Source organism: Mauremys reevesii, linkage group 13 (genome assembly GCF_016161935.1).
Source record: "Mauremys reevesii isolate NIE-2019 linkage group 13, ASM1616193v1, whole genome shotgun sequence".
Classification (NCBI taxonomy): domain Eukaryota; kingdom Metazoa; phylum Chordata; order Testudines; family Geoemydidae; genus Mauremys; species Mauremys reevesii.
The window spans coordinates 12,882,923-12,901,552 of NC_052635.1; the positions used below are offsets into that span (position 1 = coordinate 12,882,923).

General features: G+C 52.6%; 2 protein-coding genes across 2 annotated transcripts in view; one reads left to right on the forward strand and one right to left on the reverse strand.

Moving 5' to 3' along the window:
* Nucleotides 1-1,410: 1,410 nt before the first annotated feature.
* On the reverse strand, nt 1,411-4,424 carry LOC120380044 (ribonuclease-like). The gene is made up of 2 exons (XM_039497547.1): nt 4,380-4,424; nt 1,411-1,887 (listed from the first exon to the last, which is right to left on the reverse strand). Exons 1-2 carry the CDS (start codon nt 4,422-4,424, stop codon nt 1,411-1,413), a joined length of 522 nt encoding a protein of 173 aa, XP_039353481.1.
* A 1,288-nt stretch (nt 4,425-5,712) lies between these two features.
* Nucleotides 5,713-18,630, forward strand: part of LOC120379758 (ribonuclease-like) — a 67,986-nt gene continuing 55,068 nt past the window's right edge. The window contains exon 1 of the mRNA XM_039497266.1: nt 5,713-5,731. The gene's annotated coding sequence lies outside the window, so the exon portion shown is untranslated. The remainder of the gene's footprint in view (nt 5,732-18,630) is intronic.

An 18,630-nucleotide genomic window follows, 5' to 3' on the forward strand; every position in this document is an offset into this window, starting at 1 on the left:
TCCAGTCTGATTGTGGATTTCTTCTCTGTCTTTTCTCCCTGACCTGCTCAGACCCCACAGATAACGACCGGGGAGGGGCTGGCTCCAGGGGCCAGTTCCCAGCCACTCCTCTCCACTGGCACCGACTGTGGAGCCCTGCCAGGTCCTCTCTGCACCGGCTCCTGTCCCATTCTCCTGCAGTGTCCTCTGTGCTCATGGGCTCAGGGCTTTGACACCCCCACAGTCCCGGGGAAGGCCCAGATCTGGTCCTACTGGGGCTACCCATGACCCCGTCAGCCTGGACTGGCCCCAGCGCATCCTGGGCAGGGAGTGAGGCCTGAAGGCCCGTCCCGCGCTGCCCAACCACACTAGCTCCCTGGGCATCAGTTGGTGGTTGGGCCGTTGCTGGGTCCCTCCCCGTGGTCTGGGGCAGGTCACTCTCCCTGGGACAGGGGGGAGGGGAAACGCTGCACACACAGACAAAGTTTCACAACCCCGAGGCCCCTGGGCTGCGGCTGGGGAAGTCGGCGAGGCAGGGGGGTCTTGGAATTTAGGCAGTAAGAGCTGGGGGAGGCGATGGGAAATGTCATGGCTGGATGCCCACTGGGTGCAGAGCCCACCAGGGAGAGCTGAGAGCGAGCAAAGAGGACACGTTCCTGGCTAAGGAAGTTTCCCACCCACTGCCTTTGCAGTGATGTCCAGCCAGGCTGGCTGGGACCCTCCTTCCAGAGATAGGCCAAGTTGAGGTTTGTCACCTCGGGGAAGGATCAGGGTGCGTCTCAGTCCCTCCGTGTCACCCCCTGGCCCCTTTGTCCATACCCAGAACAGGACACCCCTCCCAGTGCAGGTTTCGTTTCTTCCTGGAGCTTTTCCTTCACTTCACACCCCACAGCTCAGCATCAGGCTCAGCAAGGCAAACAGGCCCCACTGAGAGCCCTAAAATGCCCCAGCCCCCCAAACACACCGACTGGTTCTGCACTGGCAGGAAAGTGTTTTACTGCAAGAAGCAGCAAGGAAAGAAAACTCATGGACAGCTTCCAGGGCCCTGCCTGGGACAATCTTCTCCCCACAACCTGCCCCCGCTACCCAATGGGGGAAAGGGGGTCTGGCTGTACTGAATGATGGGCACCCAGCAAGGGGGTGCTGGGCTCAGGCTGCGGGTCTCAGTGTCAGCTGGGCGGGGGGAGAGGGGGCTGGATACCTGGATTTTCACTCATGTGGATGGGAACCGGACGCCCAGTGTGGTAAATCCTCCCACAAGCCCGAAGCTGCCGGCCTGCGGAATAAGGGGAGACACTGAATGTCCCTGTGGAGACTCATGGCGGGTGTTGTGCAGGAGGGGCAGGGAGCTCCCAGTGACAGGGGGCTGCCCAGGAGTGAGAGACGGAGTAGGGACCCCTCTGCTCCCAGCCCATTGCCGGCGCCTGGGATCTACAGGATTCTGAGGAAGTGCACAGGCTGCTGCTGCTGGTTACAGGCCACGCGGATCCTGCGGGTCTGGGGTATTTCCCTGTAGATACAGCGCGGTGGGCGGCGGGGGCTGAACACCAGCAGGCACGTGGTGAGGCGGAAGGCTGTGAGGCTGTCGCACTGGTTGAGGCTGGGGTAGACGCATGTCCCTGTGCGGCCGCAAATGGCTCCAACCTGTCTGGTGGGAGCATGGATGAAGGTGTTGCTGAGTCTGCAGCCAGAGTGGGTCAGGCTGAGGCGCCACATCATGACTTTGCAGTAGCTCTGGTCAGTGGGGGGTCTGGTCTTGGGGAAATCAACGTGTTCGCTCACAAACCGCTGGTAGCTGTTGGGTAGTACAATGTTCTGGGCCAGGCAGGTGGCCAGCAGGATGAGGGTTAGGAAAAGGGAGGGGCAGGATCCCCTCAGGGCCATGGCCGCGTCTGTCACTGGATCGACCTGAGGTGAGGTGTGGGGAGGGAAATAGATGGAGACAGCGTGGAGTGGGGATTTGCCTTCTCCATGGAACCCCAAACCCTCCCCTGCCAACTGATTTTATCTGTAAAGCCTGAATAACCTGACCGAGATCAGGACCCCGTTGTGCCAGGTGCTGCACAGACCCTGACAAAGATCAGGGCCCCTTTCTGCTCAGAGTGTCCCAGTTCCAGCCACCCTTCCTGTGACCACTAGACACCACTCCCTTTCCAGAGCCGGGGTGAGAACCCAGGAGTCCTGAGTCCACATGTCCCCCCGTGTTCCTCTCACTCTCTTGCCAAGTTTCTGATCTCAGTCCCCAGGGCCAATGCGGAGTCACTGCCTAAGTGCCATGTGGTCAGGGCCGGATTCTGCTCCCAGTCCCCCAGAGTCAATCTGCAGTGCCCCTCCCTCTGCGTTTCCCCCCGGCTGGGTCTGTTCTCAGCTCACCCGAGTCCTGGGGCTTCCGTCAGAGATGGATCCAGCTGCCAGCAAAGCTGAGTATCTCTCAGTCTCCTTCCCCTTTGGGTGTCATTATATAGAGCCCGATCAGGCAGTTGGGGTGCAGCAGCCCCTCCCACTGCGGGGACCAGAGATGCAGACTACGACAGTGATTTTGGGGGGGAAGCGGGCACAGGGCAGGGTCCTGAGACAATGTGAGCCTCACAGCCCCAGTGTTTGGTGCACCTGCCTCTGTGATCCTCAACCCAGTGTTTCCCCAAGAATGGAAATGGAACCCAGGAGTCCTGGCTTTCAGTCTCCCTGAGCTCTAATCCATGCGATCCCACACACCTCCCAGAGCCAGGTTCAAATCCAGGAGTCCTTACCCAGGTGCCCCAGTGAATCCACCCCATTACAGGTTTAACCTGGGTGCCCTGGATACCCCATAACCACAACCCCAAGCTAGTCCCTGCCCAGGGTCCCTGATCAGATCCCTGGGCATCAAGAGGGGCAGTGACCCATCCAGGGGAGGGGCAGGCCTGGCCTGTGGCCAGCAGATTCTTGGATCACAGTCCTGCCCCTCCCACCAGTTGCACCCAAGGCTCAGGGCCAGGGGGAAGGGCGAGGGCTGGATGGGACATGGGGGGTTGGGTAGGGACTGGATGGGGCTTGGCGTCATCTTTCCTGGGGCTGCCCCCTGCCCCCTGCAGTGTGTGTGTGTGCGTGAGAGAGAGAGAGCAGTGTCCAGTGCACGAGGGTGTGTGTGTGTGTGCGTGAGAGAGAGAGAACAGTGTCCAATGCACGAGGGTGTGTGTGTGTGTGCGTGAGAGAGAGCAGTGTCCAGTGCACGAGTGTGTGTGTGTGTATCTGAACAGCACAGGTGAGTGTGCATGTGAGCAGTGTGCAGGAGTGAGTGTGTGAGTGTACGAGGGTGGTGTCTAACCAACGGCTATGAATGGGGGTGTGAGTGTGTACGTGAGTGAGAAGTGAATACGGGTGTGCATGTTTATCTGAGCATTTGTGTCTGTGCAGGATGTGTGTGTGTGTCTTTGGATGTGTAACACACACTCTGGAGAGTTTGTGGTGCCAGGGGAGTGTTACACAGCTGAACACACACAACCCCCCAGCACAGTGTGTAGCCCTGTCCTGGACACCCCTGGCTGCCAGTAACACCCCAGCCAGGACTGGCTCTCTTCCAGGCCGGGGTCTCCTCTGCCCAACCTGCCAGGTCTGTGCAGTGTCACTGAACTGAAATAAATTGTGTGTGTGTTCAAAGTGTGTATGTGTGTGGGGGTGTTGTCAGTGTGTTTGTGTCACTCTGAGCCCGGGGCGCATTTGTCCCTGTGTCTGGCTGATCTGGGGCTTTCTCACCAGCCGACTTTGTCGCTATCTGATCCCCTGATATATCCTGTTGAAGTAGGGGAGACCGGGCTGGCTGGGCCCAAGGGGGATCCAGGGCAGGTTGGGCTGTTTGGGCCCAAGGGAGATACAGGGCAGGCTGGGCTGGCTGTGCCCAAGAGGGATCCAGGGCAGGCCGGGGTGGCTGGGCCCAAGGGGGATCCAGGGCAGGCTGGGCTGGCTGGGCCCAAGAGGGATCCAGGGCAGGCTGGGCTGGCTGGGCCCAAGGGGGATCCAGGGCAGGCTGTGCTGTCTGGGCCCAAGGGGGATCCAGGGCAGGCTGGGCTGGGCCCAGGGGGATCCTGGTGGGCCGGGCTGGCTGGCTCCAAGGCTGGTTCCCAGCCATCCGTCTCCACTGGCAGCGGCCATGAGGGCCCTGCCAGGCCCCTCTGCGCCGGTCCTGTCCCCTTCACCCTGTAGTGTTCTCCGGTGCTCATGGGCGTGGGGCTTTGACACCCCCACAGTCCCGGGACAGGCCCATATCTGGCCCTAATGGGGCTGCCCATGACCCCCTCAGCTTGGACCAGCCCCAGCCCATCCCGGGCAGTGAGCAAGGCCCAGGGCCTGTCCTGCACTGCCCAGCCTCGCTGGCTCCACGGATGTCAGTTGGTGGTTGGGATGTCGCAGGTGTCGGATACGATCCCCTCTGGCCCTTGTGGTCTGTGGCAGGCTGCTGTCGCCATGACGGTTGGGAAGATCCTCCACACACAGGGGAAGTTTCCCAACTCTGGGGCAATGGGCTGAGGCTGGGGAAATCAGCAAAGGAACAGGGTTGAGGGGTGTGTGACTTTAGGAGGAAAAAGGATTCCATTGAAGGCCCTGAAGAGATGGTGGATCAGAAGGAAAAATGCCCCAATGGGGGCCACACGACTGCCAGACAGAGCCGTGTGGATTGCTCCGTGAGATCTGCTCCATCGAACAGCTCGTGTTTCCGTGCAGCCAGATGTGAGGTCACACCTCTGCCGTCGCAGATTGCTGTGGCTAGACGGTGGAATTCAGTCCTTGGGGGGTAAACAGGGATGTAGCGCTGCAGTGCATGGACCCCAGGAGCCAAAACATGACCCTGAAACACTTCAACATTTGTAATGAAGGTTCAGGGACCCAGAGCTCTTGGCCTGCTCCGTCCCATGGCAAACACACCGCTATGGATGTTTGTAAACCTTCTGTTCAGGCTCAGGAAAAGGAGGACAAACAGTTGAAGCAGGCGACATGTAAAGTACCAAGCCTGGCGTTCATTTCAAACACCATCCTTGTGACCCAGTAGTGAGCGGGGTGGATTGACCTGGGAATGTCCTTTAGTTTTACTGGGACCGTCTGCATGGGGGATGGGAGAGCAGGGGATGACTTTAGGTGAGGGACGGTACCTGAGCCTATAACCTGAGCCAGGAAGTGGGGTGGGGCGAGTCGACACCTTTGCCCGGGAAACTGGACAAAGGGAGACGGGGAGAGAAGGAGGGGGAGAGAACCTGCTGGAGGGGTTTTTGGTTTCAGTTTTGGGCTGGCTGGGAAGATGCAGGAAACCCCACATCTGGGGTCTAAGATCTTTGCTCCCCAGAGGGACCTGGCTGAGGGGTCCTGGTTGTACCTACAAGCCCTGCTTGGGACTGTGTCCTGTTGTCTAATAAACCTTCTGTTTTACTGGCTGGCTGAGAGTCACGGTGAATCGCAGGAAGTGGGGGGTGCAGGGCCCTGACTCCCCCACACTCCGTGACAATCCTTTATTCCCCTTCTCTCTAGCTGCAGAGAGGTTTTATAAGGAACCCCCGGCCTCCATGTGGCAGGCTTTGAGATGGCATTAAAGATGGTAATTGGTGTCTTCTTTGGAGAGAAGAGCCATTACTAGAGATTGGTTGGCGCTGTCACGGCTGCTATTGTTAAAGTCCCATCCAACTTCCCTTAAGACAAAACAAGGCAAACACAAAGAAAAGGGGAGAAAGAAGAACAGCAAAGGGAGAAATTCAGCTTCTGTCTCTGGTGTTGACTCACACAGGTAGGTCTGGTTTGGTCAGAACATCTCTTAGGATGAGGGTAGAGATGGTCAGGAGATGTTGGGGGTGGCAGACATGATGGTGGAGCTTGTTCCATCCCCTTCTTTCAGTCAGCCAGTGCTGTGCTAGCCAGGGTCTCTTTCTGAGGAGCCCAAAGGGAGTGATGCATGGCACAGCCCATCTCCTTGTTATTTAATTCACCAGTTAGGCCTAATTTCCAACACACAAATATCAGTTCACCGATTCCCAGTCCCACACTTCTCCCGTGTACCAGGCATGATCTTAACACAGCCTCAAGTTATATGGGGAGACCCTTTTGTTTAAACTAATTCACTCTCTGTCTTCCTTTTGTGTCCTTTCCCATCAGCATTTGCTTTTATTGTGTCACTTTATGAATTTTTCACTCACTTTGCGCTGTTGAGGTCACGATTAGGGTACATTTGTAGGTCTAGTTATCACAACAGCAGTTAGTCTAAATTTGGGGTCTAGCGGGTTGTTTCTGCTAGAAGGAGAAATTGGATAGTTACGCATTTCTTTGATTCAAGTCTGTTTATTTAGAAACGCTGTACAAAGTCCTATTTCCCTGCATGCAGGAGGAAGCAAAGAGCAGAAGACAGTTTCTTTGCACACAGTTCCAGGCCCCTTTCCAGTCAGCACTCTGCTCAAAATCTCTCTCTCTAGGTTTTTCTCTGGGCCACGTTCCCAGAGCTTATTCTAGCTGTGTCCTTGGCTTTCTGCTGCTTCTCTGTCAGTTTCTCTGCTGTTTCCTCTACTTCTCTTACAGATATACTTCCCCTCCACTAAACAATCCCCAGCAAAACCCCTGCTCCCACATATACTTCTCATGTGCTTATGTTTTGGGTGGAGGCTGCTATTGTTTCAGCTAGCTGCTTCAATAAAAGAGCATAGTTATTTCTTACATTTAATCAATGATGAAGCACGTCTGATACACTGATTATTTCCAAGTTTTAACTTAATCCACAACAACGCCTCTTGGCCCCGTCTTAGCTTTGCCCATCGTCTCAGTGGAGCCTAAAATGGGGACCTCCTAAGCAACCAACCCCAGACAGAGGCAGAAGAGACATAATGTAACAAATTACAAATTTCACTATTTGCATAGTTACATGTGGCCAGACTTTTAAAGGTATTTAGGCACTCAGATGCCTAATGGCTTTGAAAATCCTACTAGGTCACTAAATACCTTTAAAAACCTGCCCCCTAGTATCCTTCTGTCAAGATATTTTCACCCCCCACCCCTGCAAAAAAAAATTACTGCTTGATTTCCTTTTATCCATAGAATATGAGGGTTGGAAGGGACCTCAGGAGGTCATCTAGTCCAACCTCCTGCTCAAAGCAGGACCAATCCCCAACTAAATCATCCCAGACAGGGCTTTGTCAAACCTGACCTTAAAATCCTCTAAGGAAGGAGATTCCACCACCTCCCTAGGGAACCCATTCCAGTTCTTCACCACCCTCCTAGTGAATTTTTTTTCCCCCCAATATCCAACCTAAACCTCCCCCACTGCAACTTGAGACCATTACTCCTTGTTCTGTCATCTGGTACCACTGAGAACAGTCTAGATCCTGTCTCATTGAAACCCCCTTTCAGGTAGTTGAAAGCAGCTATCAAATCCCCCCTCATTCTTCTCTTCTGCAGACTAAACATCCCAGTTCCCTCACCCTCTCCTCATAAGTCATGTGCTCCAGCCCCCTAGTCATTTTTGTTGCCCTCCGCTGGACTCTTTCCAATTTTTCTACATCCTTCTTGTAGTGTGGGGCCCAAAACTGGGCACACAACTCCAGATGCGGTCTCACCAATGTCAAATAGAGGGGAATGATCACATCCCTCGATCTGCTGGCAATGCCCCTACTTATACAGCCCAAAATGCCATTAGCCTTTTTGGCAACAAGGGCACACTGTCGACTCATATCCAGCTTCTTGTCTATCCTGCACAGGGCCAGCTCCAGGCATCAGCTAAAGCAGCAGGTGCTTGGAGCGGCCAATACCAAGGGGTGGCCCTCTGGCCGCTATTGGGGCAGCACATCCGGGTCTTTGGTGGCAATTTGGCGGTGGATCCCTCAGTCCCTCTTGGAGTGAAGGACCCACTGCAGAATTGCCAACGAAGAATGGAGCGGTGCGATTGCGCTGCCGTGGCTTTTATTTTATTTTTTTCCGCTTGGGGCGGCAGAAAACCTGGAGCTGGCCCTGATCCTGCAGGGGCTTCTTTCTCCAAGTCCCTGAGGAACATCTATTGTTTCTGTGAAATCTGCTGGCTGAGGGGGATCCCACCTATGCGGGGGTGTAATGGAAAACTCATCTCTGTCACAATGTTTCCAGCCTCGATTTCCCCAGCTGCGATCCTTGGGATTCCAAGTTTCTCCCTTGATCTGTATGTACTTCACAAAGGACCCCAAAGCCGGTGAAGAATTCATTCATTAGGATCGCGGCTCCTGTCGCGGCCCTTTGATTTCTGATTGTGTAAACCTCAGGCCAGTCTGCAAAGCAGTCCATAGCTCCCAGCAGATATTGACAGCTGGCCTGTGTCTTAGACAAGGGCCTGAGAACATCAAAGGCAGTGCTCTCCATTGGTGCTCCCACAAGACCGTGCTGCAAAGCAGTTCTCCCAGTTTCAGGGGGAAACCTTCTTTGCAATTCATGCATCCCATTTTTTACACCACCCTTCCACATCCTGCCTGCATTTCACCCGCTACAAATTCTCTCTCAGCTTGGGTAAGATTCTTGCAATCCCCAAATGTCCAGCAGTTTTAAGATCACGACATAGCCTCAGAACTTCCTTTTTCAATATATCTGGTGCAACCAGCTGGTCCCTGTAACCATCACCCGCTGGTTTCTCCCATCTCCTAGACAATAGGCCATTTTCTAACTCTACATTTCCCTGGAAAGCTTTGACCGCGGGATTCTTAGGGGATACCAGCTTCCCCAGTGACTGCATTCGCCAAATGATTTTGCAGTCACGCACTGTGCTGTATCCAGATCTACCCTGTGGAAGCTTTTAATTACTCAGTGATAATTCCTGCAAACTCACGTCCAGCGTTCCAGTGGATGAACAGTGACATTTGCACTTGTGCAGATTATGGGACGAGAGGAGTCAGCCGTCACTCCCTCAGTACCCCCATCCCCTGGAGAAGCCAACACCTTGCTCTCCTGCCTAGAGGGTGTTTACAGTTAGCCGCCCCTGCAACAGTGTTTTTTAATACAACAAAATATAACTAGATACATCTAGGATCACAGAATGCTGGGAGCACTTATGGGATGGGGGACTCTAGCCCGGGAAGCCGTGATTCTGAAAAAAAGTTGGGTCATGATGGATAATCAGCTGAACATGAGTTCCCAGTGTGACTCTGTGGCCAAAAGAGCTACTGCCGTCCTGGGATGCATAAACAGGGAATCTTAAGTAGGAGCAGAGAGATTATTTAACCTCTGTATTTGGCCTTGGTGTGACGGCTGCTAAAATACTGTGTCCACTTCTGGTGCCCACAATTGAAGAAGGATGTTGACACATTGCAGAGGGTTCAGAGAAGACTCTGGCCTGTGCTATACAAGAGGTCAGAGTAGATGATGACAGTGGTGCCTTCTGGCCTTGGAATCTATGAATAGGGCACTACCAAATTCATGGTGCATTGTGGTCAATTTCACGGTCATAGGATTTTAAAAATTGTGCATTTCGTGATTTCAGCTATTTAAATCTGAAATTGCATGGAGTTGTAATTGTAGGGGCACTGACCCAAAAAGGGGCCGTGTGTGTGTGGGGTCGCAACGTGATTGTAGTAGGGAGTTGTGGTACCTCTACCCTTACTTTTGTGCTGCTGCTGGCGGCGGCGCTGCCTTCAGAGCTGGACAACTGGAGAGCAACAGCTGCTGGCTGGAGCCCAGCTCTGAAAGCAGAGCTGCCACCAGCAGCAGCAGCGCAGAAATAAGGATGGCCTGGTATGGTAGCGCCACCCTTACTTCTGCGATGCTGCCTGCAGAGCGGGGCCCTCAGTCAGCAGCCAATGCTCTCGGGCTGCCCAGCTCTGAAGGCAGCAGCACAGAAGTAAGGATGGCATGGTATGGTATTGCCACCCTGACTTCTGCGCTGCTGCTGGCAGGGCATTCCCTTCAGAGCTGGGTGCCCGGCCAACAGCCATTGCTCTCCAGCCACCCAGTTCTGAAGGCAGTGCAGAAATCAGGGTGACAATACCATGATCCCCCTAAAATAACCTTTTGGGTCAGGACCCCCAATTTGAGAAATGCTGTTCTCCCCCATGAAATCTGTATAGTGTAGGGTAAAAGCACACAGAAGACCAAATTTCATGGGAGAAGACCAGATTTCATGGTCGGTGATGCATTTTTCATGGCTGTGAATTTGGGAGGGCCCTATCTATGAACAAGGGCATCTGGACAAGGTGTTGACATTCCCAGGCCTGGGTGGGATTGTGAATTTGTAGCACTGCCATTCCTCTTCCCACCTGGCAAGCTACCTCTCAGATGTCTGGAACTGGAAAGAGCCATTGCAGGGAATCATGGTCTGTCCTGGCTGCCAGCTTCCTCCCATGTAAATCATGATGAAAACGTAACCGTTGCTGCTAGCTCCTTTCAGGTGATGCAATACTTTCTCTCAGAAGAACTCAGGCTTGGGCTGTAATAAGCCACCATCCTCTCTAGTCCTTTGTGCCGTTGTGTCATTTCTGCCCTCAAACCGTAGGTGCCAGCCCCGGTGTGCAATGCAAAAGGGATTTTGAAACATGGATACCCAAAGAGGACAACTCGCAACGGCCCTGTTCAGCTCTGCAAATGCTACCTCATGCTCTGCTGACCACTTGGTTCCCTTTTCTTTCCCAGCCTGTGCAGCTGTTTGCAATGTTGGCAGCCCACAAATGCAGTCACAAATGCAGAACCTTCTGCAGTCAGAGCCGAGCTCTGCAGAGCTCAGCACAGCCGCAAGTTGGCCAGATCTGCCCGGCCTCAGTTTTTCTTTTCGTCAGTGGAAATTCCCTCCACACTGAGGGAATTCAGGATGATGTTGTGAAGGTCAAGCCTATAACAGGGTTCAAAAAAGAACTAGATAAATTGATGGAGGATATTAGCCAGGATGGGCAGGGATGGTGTCCCTAGCCTCTGTTTGCCGGAAGTTGGGAATGGGCGACAGGGGATGGATCACCTGATGATTCCCTGTGCTGTTCATTCCCACTGGGGCACCTGGCATTGGCCACTGTTGGCAGACAGGATACTGGGCTAGATGGATCTTTGGTCTGACCCAGTATGGCCGTTCTTATGCTCTTAACATGCACCAAGATATCTAGGTATAACAGACAGACTTAGAGAAGCATGTCAGGTTCACTTATACCTTCCTGATATATTCCCTCGATGGCCTGTAATGCCTCGTCCCTATTAGCTACTGGTGACCGTTGAAGGGCTATTCAATGGGCCAGTTTCCCCCAGTATCAGGGCCTGGACCAGTGCACTGCAACCTCTGTCCTCCTTGGACTGGGAGACCAGCTCCTGATTCTAATCAGAAATTCTGTCAGACTGTTCTGCTGTTCCCTATTTAACTGCACAGCTCTGTGCTGGAGCTAAGATTCCCCCGAGAGCTTGGGTCGCAAAACAACCACTCCCCCATCTTTACTTTGCTGGCAAGCCACCATCTCTTGAAGCTGCTATTCTGGTTTAGGACAACTTGTTCACCCCAAACTCTTTGCTTCACCCGAGCCGCAGCTTGTAAGGGAATTTCCGCCGGATGAATGTGTAGGACACCTTCCCTGGCACGTGATCCTACGAGCTAATGATTTATTGCACAGTTATGAACCATCCAGTTATTAGCTCATCCTCTTGGCTACCCCATCTTCTTGCTCAGATTCAGCCAGTTTTTAAATCCAGTTGTCCCGGAGTTTGGATGAGGGCACATTCCCCAGTAAGGTGGGCCAGGTTTGGATCCCCGAGTCCCTCCCCTTGTTAGCGCTTTAGTCTGGTCTAAAACCTGTTAACGTTTGAGCTGGTGTCCTATTACACACAGATCCTATTACACACAGATCAGTAGCCAAACCCCCATCATCGCTGTGTAACACCTCACACCTAGCCGTGGAGCTGATCCTTGTCACCCAAGTTGTGCCCCTTCAGCTTGGTGTGCCCCCCATTTTGGGGGATTTCACGAGACATTTTTGATGCCAACAGTTTTTTTTATGGCCAGTTTTGTCACAGTGCCAGCATTTAACAGAACCACTTCCCTTAATTCTTGCATTATTGCCAATTTCCCCCTTTTTTTTTACAAACCAAATGTATCCCTTTTCCTAATAGCGCACAAATGCCATTAACCAGACTAGAATCCCCTTCTCCATCATACGCTGTAGACACAGATCCACACTTGCAGGCCTCATGGCGATCAGCCTCCATCTTGCTCACCAGCAGATTCTTCCTCTTCTCATTCACGGCTAAAAGGCAAGATTCAAATTCTGTGGCAAGTCGTACAGCCTCTCAGGGTGTCCTGGGCTGTCTTTCACTCCTCTGCAAGTCCAGCCAAATATCTGCAAACTGCCCCATTGCTGGTTTCTCCTGGAAGTCCTCCTCTGCCCATTTCAGTGAAATCACGTCCTCCGCTCTCCTTCTCGCTCTTCGTTGTGCATTGGCCAGCTCAGATTGATGGCTGCCTCCAAACCACATATCAAGGGTTTCTGCCAGATGTAGATAAAGACAGTCTCTTTTCTGTGGATAAGTTCTGCCCAACTGCCAGAGCTGGGCCATTTACATTGGCTGAAAGGCCCCCCCCCCCCCGTTTTTCTGTCCCTCTTCCCAGCCATTCATTTGGGCCACGATGTTAAACTTCAGCCCTTTCTGCAAAAGCTCCAGTTGCTGTTTTAATTCCCGTTCGGGAGCCTCTAGATCTTGTTTAAAGAGCTTGTTTTACTGCCTTTTGGCCATCTGCGAGCACCTCCATTACTGGTTCCATCTGGCTTCAGTAGGAGTAGCAGCTCACAGTCTCTCTCCTTGGAAACTGGATCCCACTCCTGACAGCAGTGTTTACCCCTTTTTGACCCAAGTGGTTAGCCAAAATTCAGGGTCTAGCAGGTTGTTTCCATCAGGAAGAGAAACTGATGTTGGATTCCAGAGTTTCTCTTGTGCAATCCTGTTTACGTTAAAAGTCTTGTTTCCCTGAACATGGGAAGAAGCAAACAGCAGGAGGCAGTTTCTTTGCTCATAGTTCCATGCCCCTTTCTAGCCAGCACTCTGCCCCAAAGCTCTCTCTCTAGGCTTTTGTCAGGGCCACATTCCCAGTGTTTGTTTCAGCTGCATTCTTGGCTTTCTGCGGCTTCTCGCTCAGCTTCATTGCTGTTTCTCATGCTTATCTCTCTGAGACAGGCACACACCCCTCCATCGGACAACCTTCAGGGAAACCCCTCTACCCACATGTGTCTTACATACAACTGTGTTTGGGTGGAGGCTGCTAGCTATCTGGTTCTATAAATGAGCTTAATTGTTACATTTATCAGTAATGAAGGATGGCTGTTCCACCCACCACTTTCAGTGAGGTTTAACCCAATCCTTGTTAGTACCTTCACAGGGGAAAAAACACGAGGTAGTAAAGGGCACTTTAATGTAACAGAGAAAACCGCAACAAGAACCAGTGATTGGACATTAGAGCTAGACACATTCAAGTTAGAAATGAGGCATGCGTTTTTCACAGAGAAATGGTAGATTTGCAATCTCTTATCAGGACTGTAGGTCTTTGTGGAAAATGCTTTAGCTAACCACAATTATTGCTCAACAGAAAAGTAACTGGATGAAATTCTCTGGCTTTTGCTATATAGGAAGTCAGAGTGGATTATTGAATAGTCTCTTGTATTTGGACTGTCAAAAGGAACATCCCAGCTCAAGTAATGTGCTTAAGGAGTCAATTCTGGGGACAGAACCTAGCTGTCCCATAGTCTAGACCACACTTTTAGCCACAGAGCTACTCTCTGAAGGATACCTAAGTAGATGCTAACTCTTAACTACAAGCACAGAGCACTGTTAATAAGCTGCATGAGCTGAGGCCCAGCGCTGTTTTGTGCTATTCCAGGCTGCAGAATGTGGCTTCAGGTGGAATATTTTTTTTCTGATAGAAAAATGGGCTTTCCTGGCATAGTGATGATTTTTCATCAGAACCCCCAAACCTTAGCTTTTTGGACAAACTTTTCCCCATTTCCAGTTGCTGAAAAGCTGGGGCAGGGGAATCATTTTTTCCACAGTCAAATTTTCTCCCCTCCAGTCCCTCAGCACTGGATTGAGGTGGTGGAGGACACATTGAAGCCGTGATTGTGCTAACGTCAGGAGGCAAAGAAAATGACCCCGCAGGAATTATTGCAAAAACCTCATGATTTGGAAGCTGATCTCGGGATGTTTGAGAGGCCTGGCTCGTGCCCTTTGGATGGCTGAGTTTAGCAGCACCCGGGGGGTTGGTTGCTGTCAAGTGTGTGGGACTGGATTTAATTATACAGGGCAAACTGCCAATTACCTCCCTCTCAAATGCCCCCTGCAGGTGCCCAGCCGTGCCTTCTGCACCTCCCTTTGGGTGAATCCACCCACCCTGCAGCCCCCCAGGGTCCCAACTGTGTTAACGCCATGGACCCAGCTTCCATCTGCTGGCCACCCACTCCTCATGCCCGAGGCCAGCATTGTTTCGGTGAGGGCGGCCCTCTGATCCTAGACTCAGCCATTGTTTCCTCCCACGGTTTCCTTTCCTCCCTTTGATTTAACTCCTGGCTGTCTGGTAGGTTCGTTGCAAACAAGTAACCGGGGGCAGGGGTGGGGGTAGAATAAAAAATACTGCACATAGCTCCCTCGCTCTCCACAGGGTGCGGCATGTGGCGCCTCAGAGGTGGGTGTGATCCCAGGTTAACAGCAGAGAACGAGCAGCCATTGGCACATCCCATCGCCCAGTGGAGTCACCAACTGTTAGCGCATTGCCCTAGCCTGGGTTGTGAAAACTTCCCCTGCGTGTGCAGGGTTTCCCCGTCCCCCCCGACCATCCCGGGGAGAGCAGCCTGCCCCAGGCCACAGGGAGGGATCCAGCAACATCCCAACCACCAACCGTCACCCGGCGAGCCAGCGGGGCTGCGCAGGCCCTAGGATGGGGGTTGGGGCTGGTCCAGGCTGCTGGGATGATGGACAGCCCCATTCAGGCCAAATCTGGGCCTGGGTTTCTATGAGAATCAGAGCCTGTGTGGCTTGCTCTAGGGAGGGGACTGGCTGGGCTGGACATGTTGCCACTGCCAGGGTGTCAATCCGGAGTGACTCCAGTGTAGGGGCAGAGCTGGGGGTTCAGTATCAGGAATGTGGGGGAGGGGAGGAGGGGGCAGAGTCTGATGTGGGGCCAATTCACACTAACCGCAATGAAACCCAGGAGTCCTGGCTCAGTCCAGCCAGCCACACACACAGAAACGCATCCTTCCATCCAACCCCCACCCCCGATCTATAGCCACCCATTCATATATACCGCCATACATACATCCCCCGACATACACAACCGCCTGTGTTTACACACACCGCCTACTCACATCCATCCATACCTGCGCATGCACAAGTGCACCTCCATACACAATCACACCCATCCACACACCCATCCAGCCACATCCATCCTCCCCCGTGCCCCAGCCTTCCAGACGGCCCTGGGTTAGATTCAAACTCCTTGACTGGGCAAAAAACAGCTGCCTTTTTTTCAGGATGAACGTAAAAAACAATCAAGGTCCTTTCTGACCTAGATAGCCTCCACCCAAACAAAGCCACATGCCAGGCTGGGTGTCAGAGTTAGCTACGCAGCTCAACGGGAGGACGTGTGTGTGTGTGTGTGTGTGTGTGTGCACTCCTTTCTGATAATGAATCCAGGGCTGATTGGTTTGCAGCGGTGTCCCTGTGTGCGTGTGGTAGATGTAGTGAGAAACAGAACCCAGAAGGAGCAGAAAGCCAAGGACGGAAGACAGAACGCAAGGGCACCATGCACATGGCCTGGAGAAAGTGCCTAGGGAGAGCTTTTGGGCAGAGTGCTGGCAGGAGGGAGGCTTGGAACAGTGAGCAAACAAAATATCTCATCTTGTTTCATTCTTAAATGGCACAGGCAGCATCTTGGGCTAGACACGTTGCATACGTACCCAGGGGTCAGGCAGGTGTGTTCTCGGGCAGCAAGTCTGTGCTGCCATGGCCACACTGCTGTTTGTAGAGTGCTCGCTCCAGTAGAGCTAGCACCTGCCTGTCTACCCGTGCTGGGAATTACACCTCCAGCTGCTGTGCAGATGCGCCCAAATATACCTGACTCCATCACCCCATTTCTCCTCCTAGCAGGAACAAGCTGCAGGCCCCTGAAAGCTGGCTAAGCACTCTGGTCAAAAACATGGGGGACAACCCCCCTAAACATTCCCACAAAAAAAACAGAGGTACAAACACAGGGAGACACGGCGCACACCGGTACCTCTGTGCGCGCAAACAGAGGTTCCCATCCATATCTACACACAAATGTGCAGTCACAGAGAGACACAATCACAGCCTCTGTCACACAGACGGAGTAGGGCCCATTCTCTCCAGCAGGGGGCAGCAGGGACACACGCACACACGCACGCACGCGCACCCAAAGTTGCACCCAAACTGCTGCGCATTCCGCCGGTCGAGCTTTATAGAACAGACCCTGGAGGGGACGGAGGTTTAGTGACCCTCAGCTATGCAGGTGCTGGGTCCATCTGGCTGATGGGAGCTGCAGCCCCAGCCCATGGGGGAGTCGGGGACCGACTGTGGAATAGGGCATCTCCAAAACTGAGGCAGGAGAGCCCAACGCCCAAGGAGGCAGATCCTGTCCCCAGCACCACTGCCAGAGTCACCCCAGCCAGTGCAGAGGGTTCGCTATGGAAGTCTATTGGTGGTGGCGGTGGGAGTATGAACTGGGCAACAAAAAGAGGCCAGTGAGGGACCTGGGAGTCAGGACTCCTGGGTTCTATCCCCAGCTCTGAGGGGAGTGGAGTCTAGTAGTTAGAGCAGGAGGACTGAGAGCCAGAACTCTTGGGTTCTCTCCCAACTCTGGGAGGGGAGCGGGGTCTCCATCCGATCCATCCCCTCCCCTCTCCTCACAGCAGGTCGATCCAGTGACAGACCCAGTTGTGGCTCTGTAGGGACCATGCCCCTGCACTTGCCCACCCTGCTGGCCTCTTGCCTGGCCCAGCTCAGGGCGGGTGCCAGCAGCTGGCAGTTCACAACCCAACATGTTGACTTCCCGAAGACCAGCGGCTCTATTGAGGTGCCAGGGCTGGCCCGGCCCACTTGCGAATACCCCAACACCTTTATCTGCACCTGCCCCCTGAGACACTTGCAGATGGGGAGTGGGAGGTGGAGTTCCTGCTGATTCAAGGATTGAATTCACAGCCCTGGGTTGAGCAGGCCAATGCTCAAACCACTGAGCTATCCCCCCTGCTTTGCATCACACAGGCATGAATGGATTTAGCCTAGGAGGCAGGGAAGCATTAGCCCCATTTGGAAGAGGGGGGGGATCTAGGGCACTGAGAGATGAAGCGACTTTCCTGAGACTAAGCAGGGAGTCTGTGGCAGAGCAGAGAATCAAACTCAGAACACCTGAGCCCAAGGCCTGTGCTTTAACCAGTAGGCAACCTTTCCTAGCCTGAGGAGGGGAACCTCCTGTGTCACTTTGAGTGAGCGGGTGGAGTCAGGTGGGTCCCAGATGAAACTAGTGTGTGTACTACAAGAGTGCTTTGCTGAGGAAGATCAATAAATCCATTAACTACTCTGAGATTTAAAGCAGCCAATAAATCTCTGCCAAGGATAGGAGTGCCTTTGTGGACAATGCAGAACTCTGCAGTTACACAGCAGTCACCAAAAGTAACTATTGCTGGCAGGCAGCCATGTACTGGGATATGGTTTTTCAAATAGCACATCAACTGAAGTTTGGGTTCAGTAAGAGGCACATCTTTAAAGTAATGCAAATAGATGGAATCAGGTAGTATAGATACTGCTGAGCCAATGTCCAGCATTAGCTGAATAGAGTGTGATTTGCCTGAGGATATGGCGGAAACATTTACAGAGCACTTTATCTGTTCTGGAATATGTGCAGTAGTGGTTTTGTCCACATCAGCACAGTAACACCTGGTATTGTAACTGCATGCACCTGTTGATTGAACTGGCTACTGCCACATACTTTAGCAAAATACTCAATCTTTTTGCAATGATTGCACTGAGCTACTTTTGCTGGACATCCTGTGTAGGTTGCAAGGAGTTGTGGGGATCCACAGCAAAAGCTTTTACTGTATTTTGAATTTGCTGATTCAGTGGCTTTTCATTAGTTTTCCTCCTTCAATTGTTTGTCTGCAGCGATAGTGAACTTTTCTGCAAATGAGTCACAGCCTGGACTGTGCCTCCTGTATCTCTGCTCATTGTTTTGGCTTCAGCTGTAGCTGATTCAATCTGAGTAGCAATGGTTATTGCTTTCTCTAGTGTAAATTGTGGTTCTAGAAGTAAGTGTTCTCTTACACAAAGCATGGTTGTTTTCTCAATGAGCTGGTCTCTAATCATCTCATCTGCCATACTCCCAAAGTCACAAATTACAATCAGACTCCTCAGGGAAGCAATATACTGCATTATAGTCTCCCTGGTTTCTGCTCACGCTGGCGAAATCTGTAGCGATTAGCTACTACATTCACTTTGGCACAAAAAAGTTCTCGAATGCAGTGAGTGCAGTCTCATATTCATCATTGGCAAGGGGAAAAGTGTAAAATACACACTGCCCTTCTGCTCCAAGGCAGTGGATTAGCAGAGCAGCTTTCTCACTTCAGAAATCTCTGTAGCACCGATTGCAAGCAGATAAGTCTCAAACATATGGATCCAGACAGTAAAAGCAATTGGAGGCTCACCTGGGCTTTGCAGAAAGGGTTC

Excerpts from the sequence above, each read along its gene's own strand:
- LOC120380044 (XM_039497547.1), bottom strand. The coding sequence starts at position 4,424 with ATGGCGACAGCAGCCTGCCACAGACCACAAGGGCCAGAGGGGATC. Across the intron at positions 1,888-4,379 it reads CACAAGGGCCAGAGGGGATC|GTCGATCCAGTGACAGACGC; the intron begins GTATCCGACACC and ends ACCTCACCTCAG.